Source organism: Heloderma suspectum, chromosome 3 (genome assembly GCF_057233095.1).
Source record: "Heloderma suspectum isolate Gila_16-S chromosome 3, 16-S_ref, whole genome shotgun sequence".
Classification (NCBI taxonomy): Eukaryota; Metazoa; Chordata; class Lepidosauria; order Squamata; family Helodermatidae; genus Heloderma; species Heloderma suspectum.
The window spans coordinates 188,056,010-188,080,801 of NC_139460.1; the positions used below are offsets into that span (position 1 = coordinate 188,056,010).

At 44.7% G+C, this 24,792-nt stretch overlaps 1 protein-coding gene across 2 annotated transcripts in view; it reads left to right on the plus strand.

The window, feature by feature from the left end:
- VCL (vinculin) overlaps positions 1–24,792 on the plus strand; it is a 117,526-nt gene that overhangs the window by 76,497 nt on the left and 16,237 nt on the right. For both annotated transcript variants that reach the window (XM_084845178.1, XM_084845180.1), the window contains exons 8-18: positions 3,238–3,385; positions 5,172–5,325; positions 7,186–7,361; positions 9,875–10,065; positions 12,688–12,887; positions 13,622–13,750; positions 14,272–14,421; positions 15,950–16,058; positions 18,188–18,490; positions 18,865–18,989; positions 19,665–19,850. In XM_084845178.1, coding sequence (XP_084701304.1) covers positions 3,238–3,385; positions 5,172–5,325; positions 7,186–7,361; positions 9,875–10,065; positions 12,688–12,887; positions 13,622–13,750; positions 14,272–14,421; positions 15,950–16,058; positions 18,188–18,490; positions 18,865–18,989; positions 19,665–19,850 — 1,871 coding nt within the window. The remainder of the gene's footprint in view (positions 1–3,237; positions 3,386–5,171; positions 5,326–7,185; positions 7,362–9,874; positions 10,066–12,687; positions 12,888–13,621; positions 13,751–14,271; positions 14,422–15,949; positions 16,059–18,187; positions 18,491–18,864; positions 18,990–19,664; positions 19,851–24,792) is intronic.

Sequence of the window (24,792 nt, forward strand, 5' to 3'; positions counted from 1 at the left end):
TTCCTACTTTCACCCCTTCCCCGTTCTTTTGTTTCCTCAGTCTCTCTCTCTTTCCTTCTCACTCTGCCCCGCCATAATACCCACCAGGCCAACCCAAGAATCTCGAGTCGCCCTCCCCAGGACCAAGAGGAGGGTACATGCTGCGGATACTGTCTGAAGGGACCATACAGGAGAATGAGGAGGATGGAGAGGAGCCACCACTTGTGCGGGCCTCCTGCCCTTTCCTCTTCAGGTGCAGTGGTGTCTCCTCCTCCTCCTGCTTGGGAAAACAACCCGCAGCCAGAAGAGAGCTCTCGCCTGGAGATTTCAGCTGCTTCCTTTCCGCCCAGAGACTCGGGGTGAGGCCTGGAGACCTGGCAAGCCTAAACTCACATAAATAAAGCACATTTTTATCTAGCATAATTCATTTTGCTTTTATAAATAGTTGAGAGGGGCAAAGATCTATCCAGGGGACTGAAGCTCCATTCCAGGGGTAGCGACTAACTCAGTGGCAGAGCACATGCTCTGTAAGCAGAAGGTTCCCCCTTCAGTCCCTGGCATCTCCAGGTGGGGTTAGTAGGGAATCCTGCCTGAAACCCTGGAGAGCCATTGCTGCCAGCCAGTGTCGGCAAATGGACCAATAAGGCAGCTTCCTATAAGTCTTGCTTAGCCCCATCCCTTCCCCCAACGTTTGTGATTAACTGGCATTATCTCAAGCTCATCTTCAAAGCCCCAAGGGCCTGGAGGCTTTTAAAAGATTTATTGTCAGAATGAAAGCTGAGATGGTTGAGATGCTGAATTATGTGCTTGCTATCAAATGCCATGCTAATATGGTGTGATTGCTCAATTACAGCATACACATAGCTATGAGTTACCTTTAACGTGGTGCTTTAAATGGAAGCTTTCATACACTAGCCTTTCAAATATTAATGCTTTGTGAAGCAAATTGATTCTGTGTTAAGTGGTTTGCAAAGCGTTGCTTATTTTATCAAGTCATCCAAATTATTTAGTTCAGAAGCTTCCTAAATTAGTATTCTGGTATTGCTATTCTTCTTAGAAGGATGTTGCATATGTATTACCATACTAGAATTGCTCTGATGTTACAAAACATGTCTTACATTAAAATAAACATACAAGAGTGGAACACTGTAACTGATAAAATGTAATGCTGGCTCTGCATCTGCATTGACTTGATTATGTTGGCTCTCATGAGTGTTGATCAGATTTTATATCTGTGTTTTCCTCGCTGAAATCTATCAGAAAACCTATAAAACATGCCATGTGTAGTTAGTGCTCTCACTAAACTCCACAGAACACTCTTGGCTTTGGGTTTTGAAGAATCATGTTGATTTTCCCTTCCAGGTTCTGATATCTAAACTAAAAAAAATGATTTGGACAGGATATCCAAAAATGATTTGGACAGGACTTCTCTATTATGCAAACTTTTTCACGTTTTTGCTAAAATAAATAGGTGTGGAATAAAATGTATACTTGGGCCCAGTACTAATGCTATGTCCCCCTGATCTTTTAATGGTGATTGAGCCACAAGCTTTCTAGAACACTGCTAATTTGATAAACGTATTCAAATTAATCCCATTGTACCAAGGCTGAGCTGTAGGCAACTGGATGTCAAGAATGAATATGAGTGTGTGGAGATGTCTGGCAGCTCAGATTCAGAATGAACAGAAGGAGGCACCCTCCCTAGTGAGCCCAGATATGGTGAGATTTTCTTCCCAAGTCCATGACATACAGATGGCCCAGGCTGAACTGCTCCTCCATTCCTCCACCATGAGAACTCAAGTTTCGGAGGAGGAGGAGGGCAAGGGGCGTGACTTGAGAGATGCTGGGGTCCGTCGCAGAGTGAAGTGGGAAAAGTTAGGGACAGGCTCAGACGCTCTGCCAGGTTGGCCACTCGTGGAAGCCAATGTAGGAGAGAGCCACCCTAAGGGAGGGGCATCCCTGTGAAGCAAGTCTGGCCATGAAGTTCATGCCCAGACTGCTGGCAACTTCTCTAACTTCCACTTCCATATCCTCTACTGATACTCATAGATGTGTGGATTACCTGGTTCTATGCAGCCTGAGAGTTTCCTAGCATCTGCATTTGTAAAGAAGCTAGTCCTTAACTAATAAAGTAGTGTTGGCCTGAAGCTTTGTTTCCTGGAGTTTGTAGATTGTGAAGGGAGAGGACCTAGGTGACACTGTGAGAGGTGAGCCAGGAGTTGAGCCAGGGAGTAATTGCTGAGGGATCAAGCTGGGGAGCCAGAGCCAGGAATGCACAGAAAGACACCAGTGTCTGGAAGACCTTGTGGCTCAGGCAGGAAGATGTTCCAGGTTACTGTACCGTTAGCTTGCCACATGGGGCAACCGCATACAGAATCAAAGGTTCCCGATTCCAGACCCCGGAACTGGTGACACCCATCCTCAGGGTGATAGGTCCAGTGGTTGATCTCTTTCCAAGCCAAGAGAACTGTCAAATGGAAACAATCCCTTGGCCACTGGAGGCTGGTGGCTCTGATATCAGTGGGGTGTTGAATCCAGTCTGGGTTAGCACCTTGGATAGCTCCTTTAGAGTTCTGACCGAAACCCAGACTGGATGAACCACCCCACTGCCATTGGAGCCACTAGCCTCCACTGCCTCTGGCATATTGGACCAGTGTTCCCACAGCCACCCGACTGGAAGGACTCCTTTATGCCTTCATCTCTTATTTCTCAGTGGTGCTGTTTGGGGTGCAGTCCTGCCAGCACTAACTGCTTGAGTCCACTATTAAAGCAAGTGAGAGTTTTTCTGCTCATTTGGGGAGGGAGTGGAATTCTTCCAACTAGGAGGTAGCACTATCCCAGATGTGAAAACTGCATTCTGAAGGTGCTGAAGAACAGAAATTCATGGAAAGCTTTTTTTAAGTGTCTCTCATTGTCTAAAATTATGCAAAAGCAAGAATAGTTTTAAAGAAAAATCACACTGAATTGTATCTCTTAGGATATAATTTTCTACCTTAATATTGAAATTAATTGACTTCCAGTGACATGCATCATGCCTAATCCCATGAACTGATATGCCTATTACTAGAAAAACATTATCCTGCTGCAGGAATGATGTTCTATTATGATAGATTATATTTCCCACAGAGCACATTCAGTAAATGTTCTTTCTTTTCTTCCTTCGTTGAATATGTATAGCTTCTGATAGGATGAGCAATTTCCTGTGAATAAAAAATGTATGAGTCACATTGTCTGTATTCACACATTCTTGCTTCCTAGGAGACTCAGGTGAACAAGCCATAAGGCAGATCTTGGATGAAGCAGGAAAAGTTGGAGAGCTGTGTGCAGGGAAAGAACGCAGAGAAATTCTAGGAACCTGTAAAATGCTAGGCCAATTGACTGATCAAGTAGCTGACTTTCGAGCTAGGTAAATAACATCTTGCTACTAAATACGTTTGACCTTGTGTTTAACAAATAGCAATCCTGCTTGTCTAAGGTAAGGCATTTTCCAAAATGCAACACAGATGAGTAATTATATACATTGGTACAACAATCTGCTCATAGTGGTGGACATAATTTTTTTCTCTTGGTTGTCTCTGCCTTGTGTTTTGTTCCATCTGCCTTCCAAATTTTCATGGAGAACTTCTGTAATTAAATTCATGCTGTTTGCTCTTGCCAAAGTTTTCTTTTCTTTTTATTAGTGTGATCCCCCCACACCCACCTTTAGGTAACCTATATGCATAAGCGAGTGTGCACATTAGAATATTGAGCAGCCTTAAACACGTAACCCTGTGTACTGTTGCATCAGCATTTCTTGTAGTTAAGAGAAAGGCCCTATCTTGTTAATGCAGATTCCAGTGTGCATTGTTTCTCATTCATTTAAAGCAGCCTTGTGTCCTCCAATGTTTTGGAATACAACTCTCAGCATTCCTGACCATTGGCCATGCTGGCTGGGGCTGATGAGAGTTGAAGTCCAAACCATCTGGGGAGCAGCAGGTTGGGGAAGGCCGATTTAAAGGAACACAGACTTTTTCCATTTTTTTTTTTTACAAAGGGAAGTGCATATGTGCACATCCTTCCACTTCAAAAGACTATGGGGGGGGGGAGGATAAATGGCGTAATTGTGCATGTGCCCCATTTAAAATCAGACCCTCTTGCTAGTGCTCAGCTAATTCCCCATTTAAAGGCCCTTCTGTACTGGGTTTCACAGGTATCTATACTCAGGGGTCCACAAAAGTTGACTTGTTAGCTATCTGTAATTTGTAGTTGCCATTGAATCCTCTCCTCCCCCAAGTCCTTTATGCATGCTAGAGAACTCAGGAAAGACCAGGGAGGACTTGTACTGTTATTAAAGAGCAAAGTGGGCTTTTATTGTTACGAGCTTTGGAGCTGGCAGAAGCAGCAGGAACATACTTATTTTCCTCAAAGAATCCAGCTGTAAGGAAATGGTTCACAGGTGATGCATGCGTCAAAGCTGACTGTGGTTTGAGAGATGAAAACTTCCCTCTCTTGAGTGTAGGGCGGGAGTTCTAATATGCTGAGCAGGTCCCCTAACTAAGAGGGTGTGGGGAGAGGAACTTGCCATTGATGAGCTGGTGAGTGGGTTTGTGGAGGCCCATTTGTACTTTTTTACTGCTTCGGAAGAGATGCTTACCTTTTCAAAACTGGTGGGTTGGAGAATGGGTCATGGAGCCTTCAGACGTTGCCTTCCAATCAAGCATGTCAGTTGGCTTGAAACGTTACATTTTGAATGTGAGGTTTATTGGCGATATATGGGTAGCCTTCCCAGACTGCTTTATTAATCAGCAGTTTATTAAACAGCAATGTGTGACAACACCCTGTAGTCCTGCACAGAAAACACATCTTACCATGTATCTTGTCTTGTTCAAATGTGACAATTTCCTTGTAGCTGGGTTCTCTTAGGAAAACAACTATAATGCATGCTTATTATTTACTGAATCACTCCCAAATGATGGGACTGTAGTTGGAAAGGTGGCTCGAATGGGAGTAAAACTGGTCCCCTGCCCCAGGCATTGAGGTCACCAGTATCTGGGGTGGGGGTGCAATTTGCCGTATCTCAACAGTTCTTGTTTACATTCCACAGTACTTTCTCCTGTATAGATCAGTGGTTCCTACCAAATTATAGGGGTTCAAGCAAATAGGCTATAATTGCAAGAGTATGTAAGGATTTATGTATTCCCGCTTCTGAACAGAGGACAAGGTGCTACTCCGCTAGCCATGCAGAAGGCTCAGCAAGTGTCCCAAGGTTTGGATTTACTAACCGCAAAAGTGGAAAATGCTGCTCGCAAGCTGGACGCCATGACCAACTCAAAGCAGGCAATTGCGAAGAAAATCGATTCTGCTCAGGTATATGCAGTGCTGTTATGAAGAAGGGATGAAATGATCCTTCTTAGTTCTACTGAACTATTTTGACTTCTGGGAAATTTGTGATTGACCATGCCCATCGTTGGCAGCCATTTTATGACTGAGGATGCCCCCCCATGGCACCCATTTTGTGAGAGTGCCCATGACAACCTTTTGGAATTCTTTGAAGGTGTCAACAAGCATGGGGATGGGGTGATCTGGTCAACATAATTTACTTGAACTTTAAAGAGGCTTCTGACAGAGTCCTTCTCCAAAGACTCTTGAGGAAACTTAACAGTAATGGGATAAGAAGACAGGTCCTCTTATGGATTGGTAAGAGGTTGAAAAAGAGAAAGCAGAGAGCAGGAATAAATGGCCAGTTCTCACAATGGAGGGGGATGTAAACAGTGGAATCATCCAAGGATCTGAATTGGGACTGGTGCTTTTAAACTTTTTCATAAACTATCTGTAGTTAGGAATGAGCAATGAAATGGCCAAGTTTGCTGATGATACCAAAGGGGGGGGGGGGGGTTTAAAAAAAAAAAAGGGACTGCAGAGTGCTCCAAAAGAATCTCTTCTAACTGGGAAAAGGGGCATTAAAATGGCAAATGTGCATCACTTTACATTTGCTTACAACACATTGAGGCAAAAACTTCACATATATGCTGATGAGGTCTGAGTTAGCAGTGATTAACTAGGAAAGATCTTGTAGTGGGCATGCAAATGTTGACCAATGTATGGTTGCTATGAAAATGGTAAATTCCATGTTGGGAATTATTAGAAAAGGAATGGAAAATAAAACTGCCAGTCTCGTTAACACCTTTATACAAATCTATGGCGTGACCACACTTTGAATACTGTGCACAGATCTGTTCACCACACCACAAGAAGAATATTTTAGCACTTGAAAAGGTGCAGAAATGGGCAACCAAAATGGAGGCTGGAGCAACTCCTTTATGAGCAAAGACTACAACATTTGGGGCTTTTTAGCTTAGAAAAAAGGCAAGTAAAGGGAAACATGGTAGAGGTGTATAGCATTTTGCATGATTTGGAGAAAGGGGACAAGATGAAGTGTTCTGCCTCTGTCACAGACCTGGGGCCATTCAGTGAAGCAGAATGGTAGGAAATGCAGTACAATGCAATAAAGTACTTCTTCACACAGTGCATAGTTAAACTTGCTACCAGAAGACCTGGTAATGGCCACCAGCTTCGATGGCTTTAAAAGGGGATGAATTCATAGACGCTATCAATGCTTACTAGTCATGATGGCTGCATGTAACTTCTAGTATCAAAGGCATATTGACTCTGAATATCGGTTCCTGGGGAGCCCAAGCAGAAAGCTGCTGTTGTGCTTATGTTTTGCGTAGGGGCATTTGGTTGGCTGCTGTGAGAACAGAATGCTGGACTAGATAGACGCCTGGTCTGATCCACCATGGCTCATCTTAGGCTCATAGTTCACATGTCTTCTCTTGAAAATAGAGGAAACAAAGGGCTGTGTGTGTTCTGACATGGCTGAAGACTCCCACCATTGGTGTGACTTTCAAGCATGTGTTCGTATCTTTCAAGAAAAGTACTCCAGCTTAAGTGGTTTGTGAATCTTATTTACTGTTCCATTTCTTCTCAAAATGTAGTTTGAAATTACTTAAAAAAAAGAATAATGTTTGTTCATTTCAAATTAACCAAATGAATCCTTAGAAAGACCTTTGTTGGCCCATGTAAAAATGGACTGGCCTTGTCTATGGTTTAGCTACATTTGAGGAGTATTGAGAACCTTTCGGAATATATCCTGTTTGACTGTAGAAGAGTCAAATACTGTAAATCATTCGGTAAGTTATGTATTGATGTATCTTTCTTTATATCAAGAGCTGGCTAGCAGATCCTAATGGGGGCACTGAAGGAGAAGAACACATTCGAGGCATTATGGCTGAAGCCAGGAAAATCGCAGAACTCTGTGACGACCCCAAAGAGCGAGATGACATTTTGCGGTCCCTGGGAGAAATCTCTGCTCTGACTGCTAAATTGTCAGACCTCCGGAAACAGTATGTATTGCCCTGCTTTTGCTGACGTGTCCCCTGCCCTTTTTTGGGACTGTAATCATGGGCACAGTTGCTTCCATATCCGTTCCTTTGCTTTAAAGTTATCTTGGCTTTATAGTTTGCTTTGTGCTTTCATGACTGATTAAGATTATATCTGTATTGCTATATTGCTAGCATGTGTATGTGGTAGGAGAGAATCTAAGGGTATATTCACATCAGAGAGTCTATGGACTGAAAAGTGGCATAGAAATACTTTAATAAAATAAATGGACTTAAGTTGCAATCCTGTACCCACTTACCTGGAAGTAAGCCTCACTGAATTCAGTGGGACATGTGTCTGAGTAAACATGTATAGGATTGCACTGTTAAGCTAATTTTGCACGCTTCCCTCTTCCCAGGTAACCATTGGAATTGTAGTTTGGGGGAGGGACTGAGCTACAGTACCCCAGGTTTACGCCCTTACAATTAGTGACTGATGTCAGTTTATAGTGTTAATAGGGCCTCTATGGCTGCACTTGTGGACATCACTTCAAGCCATGGCGGCTTCATGAGCTACTCATAGTAGCTTATTTTTGAAATAGTCCACGATGCCCCGCTACACGACAAGGATAATAAGCTATTGTGCATAGTTTATTAAGCTACTGTGCCTAATCTGACCCATCCCCCTGCTCCTTGTCCCTCTGCAATCCTCCCGCCCGAGCAGTAGCACTGTTTCACCCATTCATTACATCGCAGCAGGGGCTACAAGGAGTTTAATCCCGGTGTGCACCAAAAACAGGGTGGCACAAATAAACCCTTGGAAGTTTGCAGGATCAAGACCAAACTTTACACATAGCCTCTCCTAGTTGGGAGGCTCCCGGTGCCCCATCAAAACCCTGAGCAATTACCCCAGAGGAGGGAAAATCCCAGGTGCACCAAAAGGGGGTGGCAGCTATAACAGCTTGGGGTTTTGCAGGATTAGGACCAAACTTTACATGTAGCCTCTCCTAGTTGGGAGACACCCAATGCACCATCAAAACCCTGTGCAATCAAAACCCAAAAGGAAGGAAAATCCTGGGTGTACCAAAAAGGGGGTGGCACAGATAAATCCTTGGTGGTTTGTAGGATCTGGACAAAAGTTCATAGGCCGCCGCCTCTAGTCAGGAGGCACATGATGCATTTGCAAAACCCTAAATTTTGCATTTCGCCCATAACCACTGTTGGCACAGACACCTTTAGTATTCCCAATATTGCTAAAGCACTCTGTCATTATATCACAGTTGCACATTTAAAGGACTACCGCAGTACTGCCTATGGGTTTAAATGTGCAAGTGCATTATAATGAATTAGCGCTACTACGGTATGGGGGACATGTGAAACTGGCTACTGCAGTATTGTCTATGGCTTTAAAGGCAAAAATCCTGTGTGCCAAAAAGGAGGTGGTGTCTATAAACCCTTGGAACTCTGCAGAATTGGGACAAAACTTGACACACAGCTTTCCCACACCTCAGCAGAGTGGTACTGTCCCACTTTGCTTTTTCACTGAGAAGTAGCCAGAAAAGGGGGTAGGGGCTGTAACTCCTTGGCAGTTTGCTGGAATGGGGCAAAATTGCACAGGTGGGGTGCCCTCATGGGGAGCTTCCAGATGCTGTAGTGGATAATTGCAGAACTGCGCTTCCTCATGGAAAAATGAGCAGTTCTTTCCCTTTCCCCCTATTTTTTCCTATTTCCCAAGTTGCACAGTTTCAAAGTAGCCATCAGGGAATTCTGTCATTGTGTAAGTTTGCTGTAGTAGGGTAGCGTGAGGCTGTCATTGTACCAGGGGAAAACTGTCATTTTGTGACTGTAGTGTGGTATCAGGGAACACTGTGCTTGTTTGGCTGCAGTTGTCCCTGGGCTGATTGTCAGATCTTGGAAAAAGGGCTCTGCAGGCTGGAGCAGAGCGGCCACAGTGGTGACTCTTGTCAGGTGACTCTATAGGCCACTGGAATAAGCCACGGTGAGCGCCAGATGACACAATAACCCGTGTTGGGTTAAATAACCCTTACTGCAGACTGTGGATTATCAGAGTGGCTTATTTTGGCCAAATAAACCATTGTGGATTATAGTCTTGACAGACGATATGATAACCAATGATGGGTTAAATAAGCAGTTGTGGTTTATTTAACCCATCGTGGGTTATTGTGATGCCCAAACCCAGTCAGTATCTTTAAATGTGTCAGAAGGGTCTTCAGGGGGGTCTTCGATTGTGAAGTTGAACATAGAAACTTAGTGACGTCTTTAGCTGAATGTTTCCTGCCAACTTGGCTTCCATGCCCTATGATACTTGCTTTCAGTTTTTAAATATAAGCTTCTGTCATACATTATTAAAATACAGTCCACTGGGCTTTGTTACATGTAATTAGCAATAGTGTTTTATAATTGTAACCAGCTGATTTACAGCTATTATACTTAAACTGTGATTCTTTAATAGAATCCAACCTGGTTTTAGTAATGATTTGAGAAGAATAGCTTAATAGCTTGTCTCTTCTCTGCAGTGGGAAAGGGGATTCTCCAGAAGCCCGTGCATTAGCTAAGCAAATAGCTACGTCACTTCAGAATTTGCAGTCTAAAACCAACAGGGCTGTTGCAAACAGCAGGCCCGTCAAGGCAGCTGTCCATCTGGAAGGGAAGATTGAGCAGGCTCAGAGATGGATAGACAATCCTACAGTTGATGACCGTGGAGTAGGTAAGCTCTTTAATGCCCCTTTGCTAAACTTTGCCCTAGATTTTAAGCAAAAACTGTCTCCACTGGCATCTGATTGCAGTAGCCCTGGGGGACCTTCCAGTGACCTACCATGAAATCTCACATTATTCCTTCACTTCTCTTCTTCTTTTGCACTGTCTGAAATGGGGTGTGTGGAGTAAGAGACTAGAATGTGCACAAGAGGAGGTTTCCTCCCTTGACTTGCTTGCTTCAGTCTCTCAGTTCTCTCTTGGAAAGAATAGAAGAGGCTGGAGCATGCTAGGAAGGTTCCTCCTTTTGGTCTCTCTGTTCCCTCAGGAGAACTCTAGAGAGCATAAGAACCATGCTGGATAGGACCAAAGGCCTGTCTAGTCCAGCATTCTGTTCCACAGTGGCCGACCAGATGCCCACGTGGAGCCCACAAGCAGGACATGAGTGCAGTAATACTCTCCTGGTCATGTTCCCAAGCACCTGGTATTCAGAGCCATATTGGAGGTAATATGTAGCCATCATGACTAGTAGCCATTGATAGCCTTATCCTCCATGAATTTGTCTTATCCCCTTTTAAAGTCATCCAAATTGGTGGCCATCACCACATCTTGTGGTAGCAAATCCCACGATTTAACTACGCACTGTGTGAAGAAGTATTTCCTTTTCTCAGTCCCGAATCCCCAGTTCCATTGTATGACCCTGGATTCAAATATTATGAGAAAGGAAGAAAAACTTCTCATTCGCTTTCTCCTAGGGTTGTCCATCACAGAGAAATCAGGCCCTTTCAGAGCCCGACAGATCCCCGCGACGGACTCTGCTCAGCTTGCGTCAGTGAGCCAAGCCATGGTGAAGTTCATGAAACCTGGGAACTTTACTGAGGTTTTTTGCACAAAATGGAAGTGGGTGGCCATTTGGTGCAAAAAACCTCTGTCACTGTGCACAGTTGGTTTCTTCTCCCCCTCCCTGGAGGGGGAGAAGGAGTCAGTTGCACACTGAGGTGGGGTCTCTGTGCATGAGTTTTTTGTTCTCCCTCCCGACCCTGGGAGGGAGAACGAAAAACCCGTGCACAGAGACCCTGCTGTGCACAAAATGGCAGATGAGAGGGGAGTGCTGCTTCCCTCTCATCCTCCTCCTGTCCTGCCACTGCTGTTGCAGTAGCAAGAATGGTAGGATGACAAGGGAGCACTGCTGCCGTCTTGTTCTCCTGTCCCAGCTCCTGTGGCAGCAACGACAGCAGTACAGGCAGGAGGATGAGCGGGGCTCCCCTCTCACTCCTGCCCTTGCTGTTGCACCACCAGAAAATCTGCCAGCTGGCCTGACTTGGTGAGGGCCAAGTTGAGCCAGCTGGCAGACGTTGGAGTCCGGGGTTGGGGGATCGACATGGCAAAGCTTGCCGAGCTCCACCCCCCCAAACAGATTCCCCCAACATCCCTGCCTTCTCCACACCAGGTTAATTTTACACACTTCTATCATGTTCGCATTTACTCACGCTTTTTTTAAGCTAAAAAGTCCCAAGAGTTGCAGCTGTTCCTCATGGAGTTGCTCCGTTGAGGGGTGATTGTGACGGCAGCACACCAGTGAGAGTCGCATCCCTTCTCTCACGGGTGTAGTCCAATCTGTGTTCCCTTTCTCCTTCCTGCTGGCAGAAGTGGGAATGCAAACTGAATCTGCCTTGACTCTAGGGATCTTATATTCTAAGCAGCCGTTGTGGAGGTCCTGCAACAAACCTGCTTAATTTACTGTCTATGAAATAAATCTTGAATATCTATATACAGATATTTTGGCAAGAGGGGGTATGAGTACTCCTCATGTCCATTTATTGATTCATCATATGCCATCTTAACCTTTTTGCCTCCTCTCCTCATTATTTTTTCTTCAGTGATTTTAAGGAGTAGGCTGGGAGGGAATTTACAGTAACCTAATCCTTGGGCATTTTGGGCTAAGGATAAGGCTGCGTGTCACGTTATGGGAGATCAGGTCAGCTAACTGTGTCTTACTTTTGCCAGGACATGCCAGGAGCCCAGTTTAGTTGACACCTCAGTCAAAGCTATATGCCTGAGGGACCCATGGAGAGCCGAACATATTTAAGATAGTCAGAACGCTTCAGCTATTGCAGCTGCGCTTGTGGTCCAAATATGAAGGCAACCGCTCTTCCTCCAATATAGCAGATACTGTGGATGGGTTAGGCTAGCAAAGCAACCCAAATCCACCATTCAGATAATACTGGACCTCAAAATACAACTGGAACTCTAACTAGCTGGCCGCCTATCTGGGAGCTGCTGTAGGGTAGCGACTAAAAGTGTGCACTATGAGCCAGTTAGTTCATGGTTCAAATTTCACATCACCAAAAACTCACTAGGTGGTCTTAGGCAAGCCGCTTTTCTCTGGGTCTAACCCCTCCTCCCCACTGGCATTATGGGGATGCTAATACTGAGTGACCTAACAGGGTTATTGTAAGGATTGCTAACCTAGTATATGTGGAATACTTAGGGAAAGTGCTGTCTAAATATTCATTTATAATTTTGCTGTCAGTAAAGCTCCAGCAATATTCTGTGTTGCGGTTTGGGGAGTAGAACTACTGTTCCTCTTTTTCATACTTCATAAACCAAGCAACATGAATTACTTTTGATGCAGGCCAGGCTGCAATCCGGGGACTTGTGGCTGAAGGTCGCCGTCTTGCCAATGTGATGATGGGGCCGTACCGTCAAGACTTGCTCGCCAAGTGTGACCGTGTGGAACAGCTTGCGGCCCAGTTAGCTGATCTGGCAGCAAGAGGTGAAGGAGAATCTCCTCAAGCCAGGGCAGTTGCTGCTCAGCTACAGGATTCACTGAAGGTAAAGAGAAGGAGTGTCTTCTCTCGAGTAGAGAATGTCACCCACCAAGCCAAGTGGAAGGGTCCATCCTTTGCTGCTGGGCATCCTCTGTTAATTTAACTTCCTTCCCATTGCTCTAATTGCTTCCACCCACCTCTGACCATTTGCTTGCTCAGGTCCACTTTTCTCCAAGTCTAGGAAAATTAAAACTCTCAACCGTCAGCAAGCTGAAGTAGAGAAAGTCAAGGGGACATCTGGCACTCCTTGGCAGATTTGTGCACAGGGCTAGTCTGGCTCCTTGATGAAATTGCCCAGCATTAGCTATCTCATGTTCTTTCTTCTCTTTAAAGAGCCTCTCTTCTCTCCTAGCTCCCTCTTTAGTGTTACGGATTAGAGAGACAGACTAAAAGCTAGCTAGATGGTGGAATGAGGTGAATTGGGGGAGAGCAACGCCAGTGTCAGGGGACTCACTATCCCAGGACTTCGCGGTTGCCATCTCTGGTCTATAGAGCAGGGGGCAGAGGATGCTGAGAGCAGCACCCCACAGCATTTCCACCGTAGCCAGTGTTAGGCTGATCCTGTTTCCTACTTCCATAAAATTACCTCTCACTTTTTTGTAATGTCAACTTCATGGCTGAGGATGGTTCGAACCTGGGCTGTCTGTATCCAGATGGCGTGCTCTGCTTCTGCACCACACTTTGGTATGGCAAATTAATCTCAGTATTTTGATGTGGAATTTCCAAATTTCTCTTCAGGATCTTAAATCAAGGATGCAAGAAGCTATGACCCAGGAAGTGTCTGATGTGTTCAGTGACACGACAACTCCAATCAAGCTGCTGGCAGTAGCAGCCACTGCTCCTCCAGATGCACCCAATAGAGATGAGGTGAGTGTGTCTCCCATTTGCTCCTGTGACCAGCCGGGCTCGTGCTTTGATCTTATCTAACATGCATTGCTTTAAGTTCCTGTGAGCAAACCCAGCTTTAACATAGTGCTTAGACTAAGGTAGGGAAAGATGTGAGACTTTTAGAATTCTAGAACTGCTCACTAGCAGTGCTTCCTTAAAGGTTTTTTTTAAAACTTTGAGGAAATAGTACATGGGTACCTTTTAAAATTTTGTCTTCATAATTTGTAATATTATTTGTATTGATAAACTGGTAACTCAGTTAATATATATGCATTCTCCTACAAAACTTTGAAGATCTTTGATCTAACAAAAGGAGATTTCTCCGACCATTCAAATGTGCAATGGAAAAACTGAACTCTAAGCTTCCACATAATTAAAGTTCCTAGTTTGTGTTTGAACTTTGTGTGAATTGTTCAGGGACCCATGGCTCCGTTTAGAATTCTCAGCTGAATTGATCATTTTTACAGTACTTATTTATGTTTGATGTATTTCAACTTCAGGTGTTTGATGAAAGGGCAGCCAACTTTGGAAACCATGCTGCCAGGCTTGGGGCTACTGCAGACAAGGCAGCTGCAGTTGGAACAGCCAACAAAAGTACTGTGGAAGGCATACAAGCGACTGTGAAGTCTGCAAGAGAACTCACACCTCAGGTTGGGGTCTCTCTCTCCCTCCCTCCCTCTCTCCCTCTCTCTACATGACAAATGCCTCAAAGTACTTGAGATGTTTTACAGGTGAGCTCTGTTTAAACGAAATTTCATCTGTGGTCCCTCTTGATGGGAGGATGGTAATGCAGTTAGTTATGGCATAAGAATTCTCTCTCTGGATCAGAACAACAGCCCATCTATTCTATTGCCAAAAGTGGCCAGCCAGTTGCTTGTGGACTTTCCAAAAGGTATGCAGGCTGGGGAATTATGGGAGTTGTAGTCAAACACATCTAGAGGATGCCAGGTTGGGAAAGGCTAGTATAGATAGAGACCTGCTTAATTTCTATTTAGAAGGCTCATCTTGAAGAATGAAGATGAGTGACAAATAGCCATTTATTGCACACATATCAATTAACACAAGTCAAATTTTCAAAGTTGAAAAGCCTTTTGATTCATAAGACAATAAATGTGTAAAATATATTAACCTGATGCAGACTTGACAGAATTCCTAGCAGCCCCAGTGACGCCACAGTCTTAGATTCTGGATTCCTACAAGTAGTTGGTTTTTTAGTGGGCTGAAGTCAGCTGTATATTACGTCAAAGTCATGTTAACAATGTGTCTGTTTTGGATGTTGTTCAATGTATATCAATATCTGACAGCTTGTAGTTTTACTGAAGCACACAGTGGAGTGAGGAAAGCCAGTGTCTGAACTTGTGGTTAAAGTATTCAAATGAGAGAAGAAGCTAAGAATAAAACTTTAGCATTGTAATAGATTAGGATGACAGAGTTTTCTGTGAGTCAGAGAGAGCAGAAATCAGACGTTGAGAAAATGAACACTTTCTTAAATTGCGTGTTAACATTATTGTCCTGAAATGTCCCCAGTGGTTCTGTTAAGAAGGACAGCTGTGTCTCATTAAAATGTAGGCATAACTTTCAGTCCTGCTTTGACTGTAGTCCCAAAGAGTCATACCTAGTAGTAAGTCTCATTGAAATCAGTAGATGCTTTTGAGTAAACTTACTTGATTAACGCTTGGCAGTTAAGCTAAAATATAAAATACTGCTGGAGGAATGGGGTTTCAGGTGTGGGGGCGGCGGCCGGGGGCGGACATTCCCTTCCCTCTGATGGCCTCAGTGAGAGCACTTGGTAGCAGTGTTGGAATCCTGCTGGTCTTCACTCTTTTGAGTAGCAGTTTAGAATTCCTCTGAAGGTCAGTTATAGGATTTAGCCGAGTGATTCACCTGAAAACCAGAGCACAATCCTCCATCAGGTGACCCTAATGAACTGGTACCCCTAGCGTGAACAGGAGTGGCACGTGAGCGCTTCCGAAGTCCCAAAAACTTAAAAAGTGTTCTCAAGCAGTATAAATCCCTCTTGCACTTGGATTTTCTTGTGAAAATCCACAACCTGGTATTCATTTCAAATGAGATGCTTAACTTCCAGCTTATCAAGACTGACTAATGGATTCCAGGGTATTTGTTTGCTTCTTCTGCACAGCAATATTGTTGTTTTATGGGCTCTTTTCATACTTGCAGGTAGTATCTGCAGCTCGCATCCTCCTAAGAAATCCTGGAAATCAAGCTGCTTATGAACACTTTGAGACCATGAAGAACCAGTGGATTGATAATGTGGAAAAAATGACGGGTAAAATGGCAGTGCTGTTGTCAATTTTGTAGCCACAAATAGTTGGTGACAACCCTGAGACATAATTGAAGGGGAACCTGAAAGAAAGATGAAGAGGAATACCTAGATACAATCACACTAAGCAAATGAAAGAGGAAGAAAAGGCTAGAGATGTATGTGGGCCGTAAGACAGGAAAGAATGGAGAGTTGTTTGCTGTCCATTGGAGAGATCTGTCCAATCTACAGATTTTTATACATGAGAGAAATCATTAAAATAGTAAAAGAAGCCATAAACAGAGTGGTGATGTGTGTTGGCTTAACCTACAGCATTACAGGATGATGGTTTGATCTTGGAAAGTGTGCACTTGAGACCTGGGTAACACAAGCTCCTGTGCATACAGTCTCCATGGGTCCAGAACAACCCAAGTTATGGCAGCAGCTGCTGGCCCGGACAGATGCTACAGCCAGCTGCAGAGCTCCATCCCAGCCTTTTCAGTAGGGCTGCTGCCATGCCACCACCGCTCGCCTGCTCACTCTTCTCAGCCTCACCTGGCTGATGCAAGAACAACAGCATGATGTTCTGCTGCTGCCTGTAGCAGTCTTCAGGATGGACAGCTGCTATAGCCAGCTGGAGTCCCCCGTATACCCAGCGGACTGGTTCTCAAGCCCTATATGGACTGGCCCTTGCATAACACAAAATAGTCCAGTGGTTTAGTGCAGAGAGCACCGTATAATCCCTAGCTGATTCATCCCAAGGTAGTGAGGCAAATCATAATTAATTGCCAATTTCACTGGTGGAAAATCAAGGCTGAGAAAGGGTGACTTGCTCAAGGATGAGGCAGGTTTTGAGCCAAAGGCAATCATGCCATCCACTGTACCATAATACTTCAGAGCCCAGTCAAATATATAGCATCTCCTGTACATGTCCATCATTTTAACAGCTGCTGAGCGAAACCTGCCATAGTCACTTCTTTAAAATGACCAGTTCCTCCTTTGTAGATTTCAGCTAGTAGTAGGAAAAGTCCATTACAGCTTGGAACAACGGTGTTACTTTCTGTTGCAAACGATGCTGGTCTGAGGTAGCACCTGTATCTCTACAAGGCGTTGGGTGCCATGCTGCTCTTGGCTCCCCACAGCTCCACAATGTGACTGGCACTCAAGCAGATGTGAACACAGCCAGGATGGAAGTGATTTGGCAGCCCAGCGCATGGCTTGGGGTCCATAATAACTCCTCCGTGGCTGAGCAAAGAGGGAGGGGAGCGAGCAGGGAGGAAAGTGGGGCCCTGAAAGAACTGGAGTGGTGGTGATGGCGGCAGCATCGCCAGCACCAGGGCATGGAAACTCCTCCCTGTCTGCCAGAAATTGACTTCTCTCTGGGCAGGAGAAGCTGAGGACAGGGCAGGAGAAGGAGAGAACGACTGATGAAGAGACGAGTCCCAGCAGGTAGAGGTAGAGGAGAGGGCAGGGACTTGGGTGCCTGGACAGTGACATCTGTGGTGGGGAGCAAGACAAAAGTCACAGTGAGCACAAAGGAAATGCTGCTCTGTGCTGTTGGCTTGAATTAACTGTTGGCTCAGTCACTGGCCGCTGATGAGTGTAACTACTGGATAGACAGTAGTAATACAGTTCGTGCCTCTGTTTCAATCACCTGTTCAGTACAACAAAACCATACATGTACTTGGTCTTGCACAGATGCCATTAAGAGAAGAAATGTGGCATTCACTTCTACATGTGCAAGTTCCATCTAAATTCCCTTATGCACTCAGTTGCTTTCATGTAAATCTAGCTTGACAGAATTCTGGTTGTCCACTTCCTGAAATATGAAAATGTTTTCATAATTTAATACCGCCCCCCCCCCCCAAATACGTAAATAAAATCCATTCATGTTAGAAGATGTTACAGAATTTGAGTTGGGGGTTGGGGGCCCTCTAGTGGCAGGAGCAGAGCAAGAGGTGAGAAGAGATGGAACTCTCAGGAGTCAGAATTTTGCACCTGATGCACAGCCGAATTCTGCTTGGGCATGGTGGCGGAATTCCAGCCCCTGAGCAACATAGAGCGTACAGTGCGTTTAAGGGCGAGTTCCCTCTTGAGTATCATTTTCCGTTGTTGTGTTCAGAAAGGGAAGCAAGCATTTCAACGTCTCCCCCTAGGCCTGGTGGATGAAGCGATTGATACCAAGTCTCTGCTGGATGCCTCTGAGGAAGCTATTAAGAAAGACCTGGACAAGTGCAAAGTGGCGATGGCCAACATCCAGCCGCAGATGCTCGTAGCAGGGGCCACCAGCATTGCCCGGCGAGCCAACCGGATCTTATTGGTGGCGAAGAAGGAGGTTGAAAACTCAGAGGATCCCAAGTTCCGTGAAGCTGTGAAAGCTGCCTCTGATGACCTGAGCCAAACCATTTCACCCATGGTGATGGATGCTAAAGCGGTGGCAGGCAACATTTCTGATCCTGGTAAGCACGGAACAAAGAAGCTGTCTCAAGCTCTTTACCCATTAGCTAGGCTAATATGACTTTAGACTGAGGAGTGCAGAGCTGGACTCATGCAGGCAGCCGTTAGAGCTGCTTTAATTCCTAGATAAAATGCAACACAAAACCATGTTCTGTAATGTAGCCACTGTTGGGGACGTGGAAATATAGGAAATTTGATATTTGGCCTGCTTCTTCACCCTGCCAGGTTTGAACCTGGCAACCTTGCATGTTTCAGTTCTTTTCTGTTGTCAAATCGTAGCCTTTAAAAAAATGTTTGTCTTAGTCCTTGTATTGAAAAATGTTTGGCACTGAATACATAAACTTAAATACAAAACTCTTTTTACTTCCTTTTCTAGGTTTGCAGAAGAACTTCCTGGATTCTGGATACAGGATTCTGGGAGCTGTGGCCAAAGTCCGAGAAGCCTTCCAGCCCCAGGAATCTGACTTCCCCCCCCCTCCTCCTGACCTTGAGCACCTTCATGTAAGTGCAGCATTGCAGCGGTTAGGCAGAATTGCTACTGAATCTGCAACCATTTGGCTGGGCCAGTTTCAGTTATGGAAATGGCGGTGGCTCTCTTGTGTGGGTTGAATCCCATTGAACCAAAGTTAGATTGCAAGCACGTACAATGTTCTTTTTCTTTTTGTACAGTTTAGAACAGGCGTCTAGTGTGCACAATCTCATTTCTTTAGCACCTTGCTGAGAAATGCTTGTTTCTGGAGGGAGGCAGGGCAGCGGAGCTCACATAAGGAAGCTCTGCCGACCTGCCTCATTCCTGCAGTGAGCACTTCTGCTCATTTTGCAGCTGCTTTAGGAAGCACTAAATCTCCCTTGTGTAAGCAGCAGGTCCTGCTTGTGCAGTGGAACCGGTGGGGCCCATTGCTTGCGGAAGGGAATCGCCAGGGTGGAAAGGAATCAGCGGGGGTGTGAGTGCCCTGTTGGGCTCTGCCCAATGGATCTGAACACAGCGAATTGTATTCTTTGGTAGGTATTTTCAACTTCATTGTTTTGCCAAAAGTTGTAAGAGTGATGCGTTTAACTTTGGAAAATGGGCCCAAAGCACTGAGACGTCCCATGGTGTGGGTTGTTATAGATATGGCAGTGATGCTTTTTTATCTCTGTGTTGGTGTGATGAAATCAATTTCCTCATTTCCTTAGCTCACTGATGAACTTGCTCCTCCAAAGCCACCTCTGCCAGAGGGTGAGGTTCCTCCTCCCAGGCCTCCTCCTCCTGAGGAGAAGGATGAAGAATTCCCAGAGCAGAAGGCTGGTGAGGTGCTTAATCAGCCCATGATGATGGCCGCCAGACAGCTACATGATGAAGCCAGGAAGTGGTCCAGCAAGGTAAGAACTGTCAGTGCATCCCAGGGTCATCAGTAAACTGTGGCTTCTCTATTTAAACCGAGGAAGTATTTTGTGTTAAATCCAAGTAGTGAGGTGTCACTGTAGTGCAGAATGATTGACAGTCTATGTAGTTCATCCTTCCCACTTCTTGTGCTCAACAGCCTTGTAAAAATATTAATTCCATGAGTTTTGTGGCTGATTTAGACTTGGACTGGGTTTGGGTGATACAATAACCCACAATGGGTTAAATAAGCCACGATGGCTTATTTAACCCATTGTGGCTTATCATGTCATTGGTTGGGAATTTTTAAACCCATAATGACTTAATTTGGTCAAAATAACCCACTCTGATAACCCACGGTCTGCAGTAGGGGATATTTAACCCACTGTGGGTTATTGTGCCCTCTGTTGGGCACCATGGGTTATTTTGCTCGCCTCAGAGTTGTGTGGCAAGAGTGATTCAGATCACTGCCACTCTGCTCCTCACAGGCATTCTCTTTATAGTGAAACACCTGAAATCGTCTATTTCGGCACTGTCTATGAAGGGAAATAAGTGATCACTCACCAAGAAGCAAAAATCCCATGTGCACCAAAAAGGGGGTGGCGGCTATAAAACTTTGGAGGTGTGCAGGATTGGGACCACACGTCACACATAGCCTCCCCTAGTCAGGAGGCACCCAATCCACCATCAAAACCCTGTGCAAGTACCCCAGGGGAGCAACAGCCCCAAGTGCTGCAAAAAGGGGGTGGTGGCTTGGATCGGGACCAAGCTTGTCACTCATCCTCCCCTAGCTGGGCACCCGATCCTCCTTCAAAACCCTTGGAAGTTTGCAGGATTGGGAAAAAGTTCACAGGCAGCCTCTCCTGGGGGGTGGGGGACGTGCAATTCTGCTTTGGTGTTATTAGTCCCCGCTCCTTGGTGAGTGCTCACACAGGGTATTGTTGGTGGATTGGGTGCCTCCTGGCTGGGGGAGGCTGTGTATAATGGTTTGTCTGGATCCTGCAAACTTCCAGCGCTTTAGAGGTGAAACAGTGCCACTACTTGGGTGGGAAGACTGCAGCAATGGGGGTGGGGGAGTGAATCAAATTACACACAGTAGCTTAATAAGCTACTGGGGCTTATCAGCCCATTCGTGTGGCAGGGCATTGTAGACTATTTAAGCCACCAGGGGTTATCGTGACATCCAGACCCAGTCTTGGATAAAGTACAATCCAGCAGCCTTCATTATTGTATAAGCAGCACTTTGAAAGGTGAAGTAAGCCATGTGTGGCTCCATTTTTTAATATTTTGATATGTGATCAGAAAATGGGAGCCCTGTAATGATCTTTGTTTATCATTTACAGCTGCAGTTCATCTGAGCTTGCCATTGCAAAGGGTTTTTTGCCCCCTTGAGAATAAGGGATGCAAAATTGTGTGATTGTACTTTTTCAGTTGGAGAATTGCATTTTTGACACATGCATTTACTAGCAGTGAGGAGACAAACGAAGAAGGGCAAATGGCAAGCTGCTGGATGGTGTAGGTGATATTGCGAAAATACTGGAGAACTAGTTCAGCCCCTTACAATCTTTCCGTGGATGGAATTACTGGAATATATTTGGCCTTAAATTTCATTTGAAAGTGTAGCAGCTCATTTTAGTCATGTTAAAGTGCCATTATAGCGTGAATTTAAGGGCCTCTACAAACTGTTCTCCAATGTTGTAGGCATAACTGCGGGTACACAGCTCTTTAGAGGTCAGACATTTGGGGGGATCAAATTAATTGATATTACAAATCATTACTGTTACGTTTATCTATTGCTGCAGTGTAAAGATGTATCCTTAATCCTTTTACCAACCCACTCCTTGTCCTCTATGCTTTCAAAAGCAATTTTATGGCTTTGTTGGGCTCGAATGAGATCAGATTGATCAATACTGGAGATGGGGATCTTCTAGAGAGAATATGCATCTTAGCTTCTGATCATGTCCCAAGATTAAGAGCTTCTGGGCATCTATTGTAAATAAAAAAAAAATCAGATAAGTCCTACTTTTAGATTCAACAGTTATTCTATTTTGTTAAATGTATAGTATCACCAGAAAACACTGAACTGATAGTTTATTTATTGAGAGCTGCCTGTATGGATGTAAACTACGGATGGAAAAAAGATCAACACCCTACCTGTTAATGAAGGGATTATGAGAATCTGGGATATGGCTTGTATGACTAAATTCACTAGCATAGTAAGAGTAAAGGAAGGAAGACAGCAATATAACTGATGTATTTTTTTTTTAAATAGAGCCTTTTGTTATTTATTGGAAGAATAAGGTTTAAGATGCAGCACAACCTTATTTGGGCCGCGGTGGCTTAGTGGTTAAGACGCTGAACTGCAGACTGGAAGGTCGGCAGGTCAGCAGTTTGAGACCCGAGTGCCGCGTGATGGAGTGAGCTCCCGTCTTCAGTCCCAGCTCCTGCCAACCTAGCAGTTCGAAAGCAAGAAATTGCAAGTAGATAAATAGGTACCGCCTCGGCGGGGAAGGTAACAGCGTTCCGTGCACCTCGGTGTTCAGTCATGCCGGCCACATGACCACGGGAGCGTCTTCGGACAGCGCTGGCTCTTCGGCTTAGAAACGGGGATGAGCACCGCACCCTAGAGCCGGACACGACTGGTTGGGGACACTTTTACCTTTTTTTACAACCTTATTTATTGTTGGGTGTAATTTAATAATAGATTCAAGGTTTCAGTTAGTTGAATAAAGAAGTGCAACAAAACCATGAGTAAGTTTAAGTGTTGCAAATACTATTTTCTATATCTCAGCAATTACAGATTGGTTTGGGGTATGGCTTTTTGTATTTTTTCTCCCTGTTTTGTTGTTCTTATTGCGATTTTGTAATGCTGGTGGTATAGCTAACGGTACTGAAGTACCGTTAATATAACGATTGATTTGATTGATGATGGTGATGATGCTAATTTTTTTTTACTATAGTTCTGCCCTGTTTTCCAGACAGTTATTGTCTCCCAAAGTGACTCACTTTATTAAAAAAGAGAGACAGGCCCTGCCATCAGGCTTACCAACTAAAATGACAAAACACAGAAGGGAAGGGGAGTGGAGGGAAAAGGGAGAGGAGGGAGAGCAGTTTTCGAGCCCAGAACAAGGTGGTGAGCTACGTATATGTGGGCATTTAAAGGCACTCTGGGCCAGGCTGATATTCCCTTGCTGGTGTGCCTGCTTGAACAGCATTGGGTGGCTATTTGACAGATGGATGAGGCCAGAGTGTTCTTCTTTATTTAAATATAAAAGGTCTGATTTTAAGGAAAAGTTTTGATTAAAAGTTAAAAAAGGAGGGATCATATCCAGCTGTTGTGGAAGAAAATGAATCTGCACCCAAGTACAATGTGATACTTCAAAGCTTTATTCTGGGAGAGCGTTTTCTTACAATAACTCTTGGTGATGCTACAGGAGTTGGAAAAGTGACAAATGGACTTTATATTCTTGGTTCCAGCGCTGCTTTTGTCCCATGATGCCATGAAAACCTTTTTCTTGCTCTCCACCCATGTTGTGCTGTCGTGCAGAAGTAGGCGACCTGTGGCCTGCGGGCTGCATATGGCTCGTGGCCTCCATCTCTGCAGCCCTCTGGTATCTTAGTGCTGCCACAACTGCCATGATGAGAAACAGAAGATTGGGCCGGAGAAACAGGAGTGTTGGCAGGAAGGCGCCACCCAACCAGAGCACAGAATCTTGAGCCTCATTCCTACAGTACTGTAGGTGCCCTGCCCTGTGGCTGGTCACAGGCAGCCAGATGCATGCACAACCCAGCCCTGAGCATGGCATCTAGAGTGGCGTAGGAACAGCACTCCAGGCATTGTTCTTCTGCAGTTGGGCCATCTGTGTGCCTGGCAGTCTCCCTATCAGCTCTTGTGTTTCTCCTCCTGGCTGTTCTGCTTTCATTGCGGTGGCAGCAGAGGTTGTGGTGGTGGGCCTGTAGTTGGGGCTTGGGGCCCCATGGGGGGTACCCCCCTAAATCCCCCCCCCTTTTTAACAAACAAATAAATTTATTACAGAAGTTTTAGGAAACCAACAGGAAAGCCTTTGTTTTTCTTCTTAAAAGTACAGATGCCGTTATTTGGGGGCAGTATCATGGTGGCATCTGCCTGCATATTCCTAATAGTACATGCAATTGAGGGCATACCTGAGATGAAGGAATATTTTGATTATGTGAACAGTTGTACATTTTTTTAAAGACAGGGCAGGTTGCTCGGATTTATAAAGGCTGTTCTTTAAAACACCTGTTGGTTTTATGATGGACTAGACACTTGGATTCAGTTATGATTATACATTCAGATGCAGAATTCATTGTTTCCACGCTCAAATTAATCAGTGCATCTTCCCCCTTGTGAAAAAATGGTCATCTAAAAGCTGAAAGGATTGGATTGCTCAGTCAGATCAGTGGTCTTTCTTTTCCCTTTCTTACTGAAAGTATGCTGAAAGTACTAGGATATCTTTAACGTGTAACATCACCACTGCAGCAGAAGAATCTGGATATCGAGGCAGCATTTAAACTTATTGACTGTGCTGGGAGGCAGTTGCAAAAAATGTAAAATGATACTGTTTTCAACAACACTTTTGAAGCAGCCAAGGAAGCACGTGAATCTGATGACAATGAAGCACCATCAAAATGTCTTTGTAAACTCCCTTGGACTCAGAGCACCGATAAGGAAGATTCCATGGCAGGAAATCCCAACAGGAAGAGGAGTTCAAGAAGTGGTGGGAATGTTTGTCAGATTTGCAGATGACACAAAATTGGGTGGCATAGCTAATACCATAGAAGATAGAAACAAATTTCAAAATGATCTTGATAGACTGGGCAGAAAATAACAGAATTAAAATTGACAGAGACAAGTGCAAAGCTCTTCGTTTAGGAAAAAGGTATAAAATGCACTGGTATAAGATGGGGGATACCTGGCTT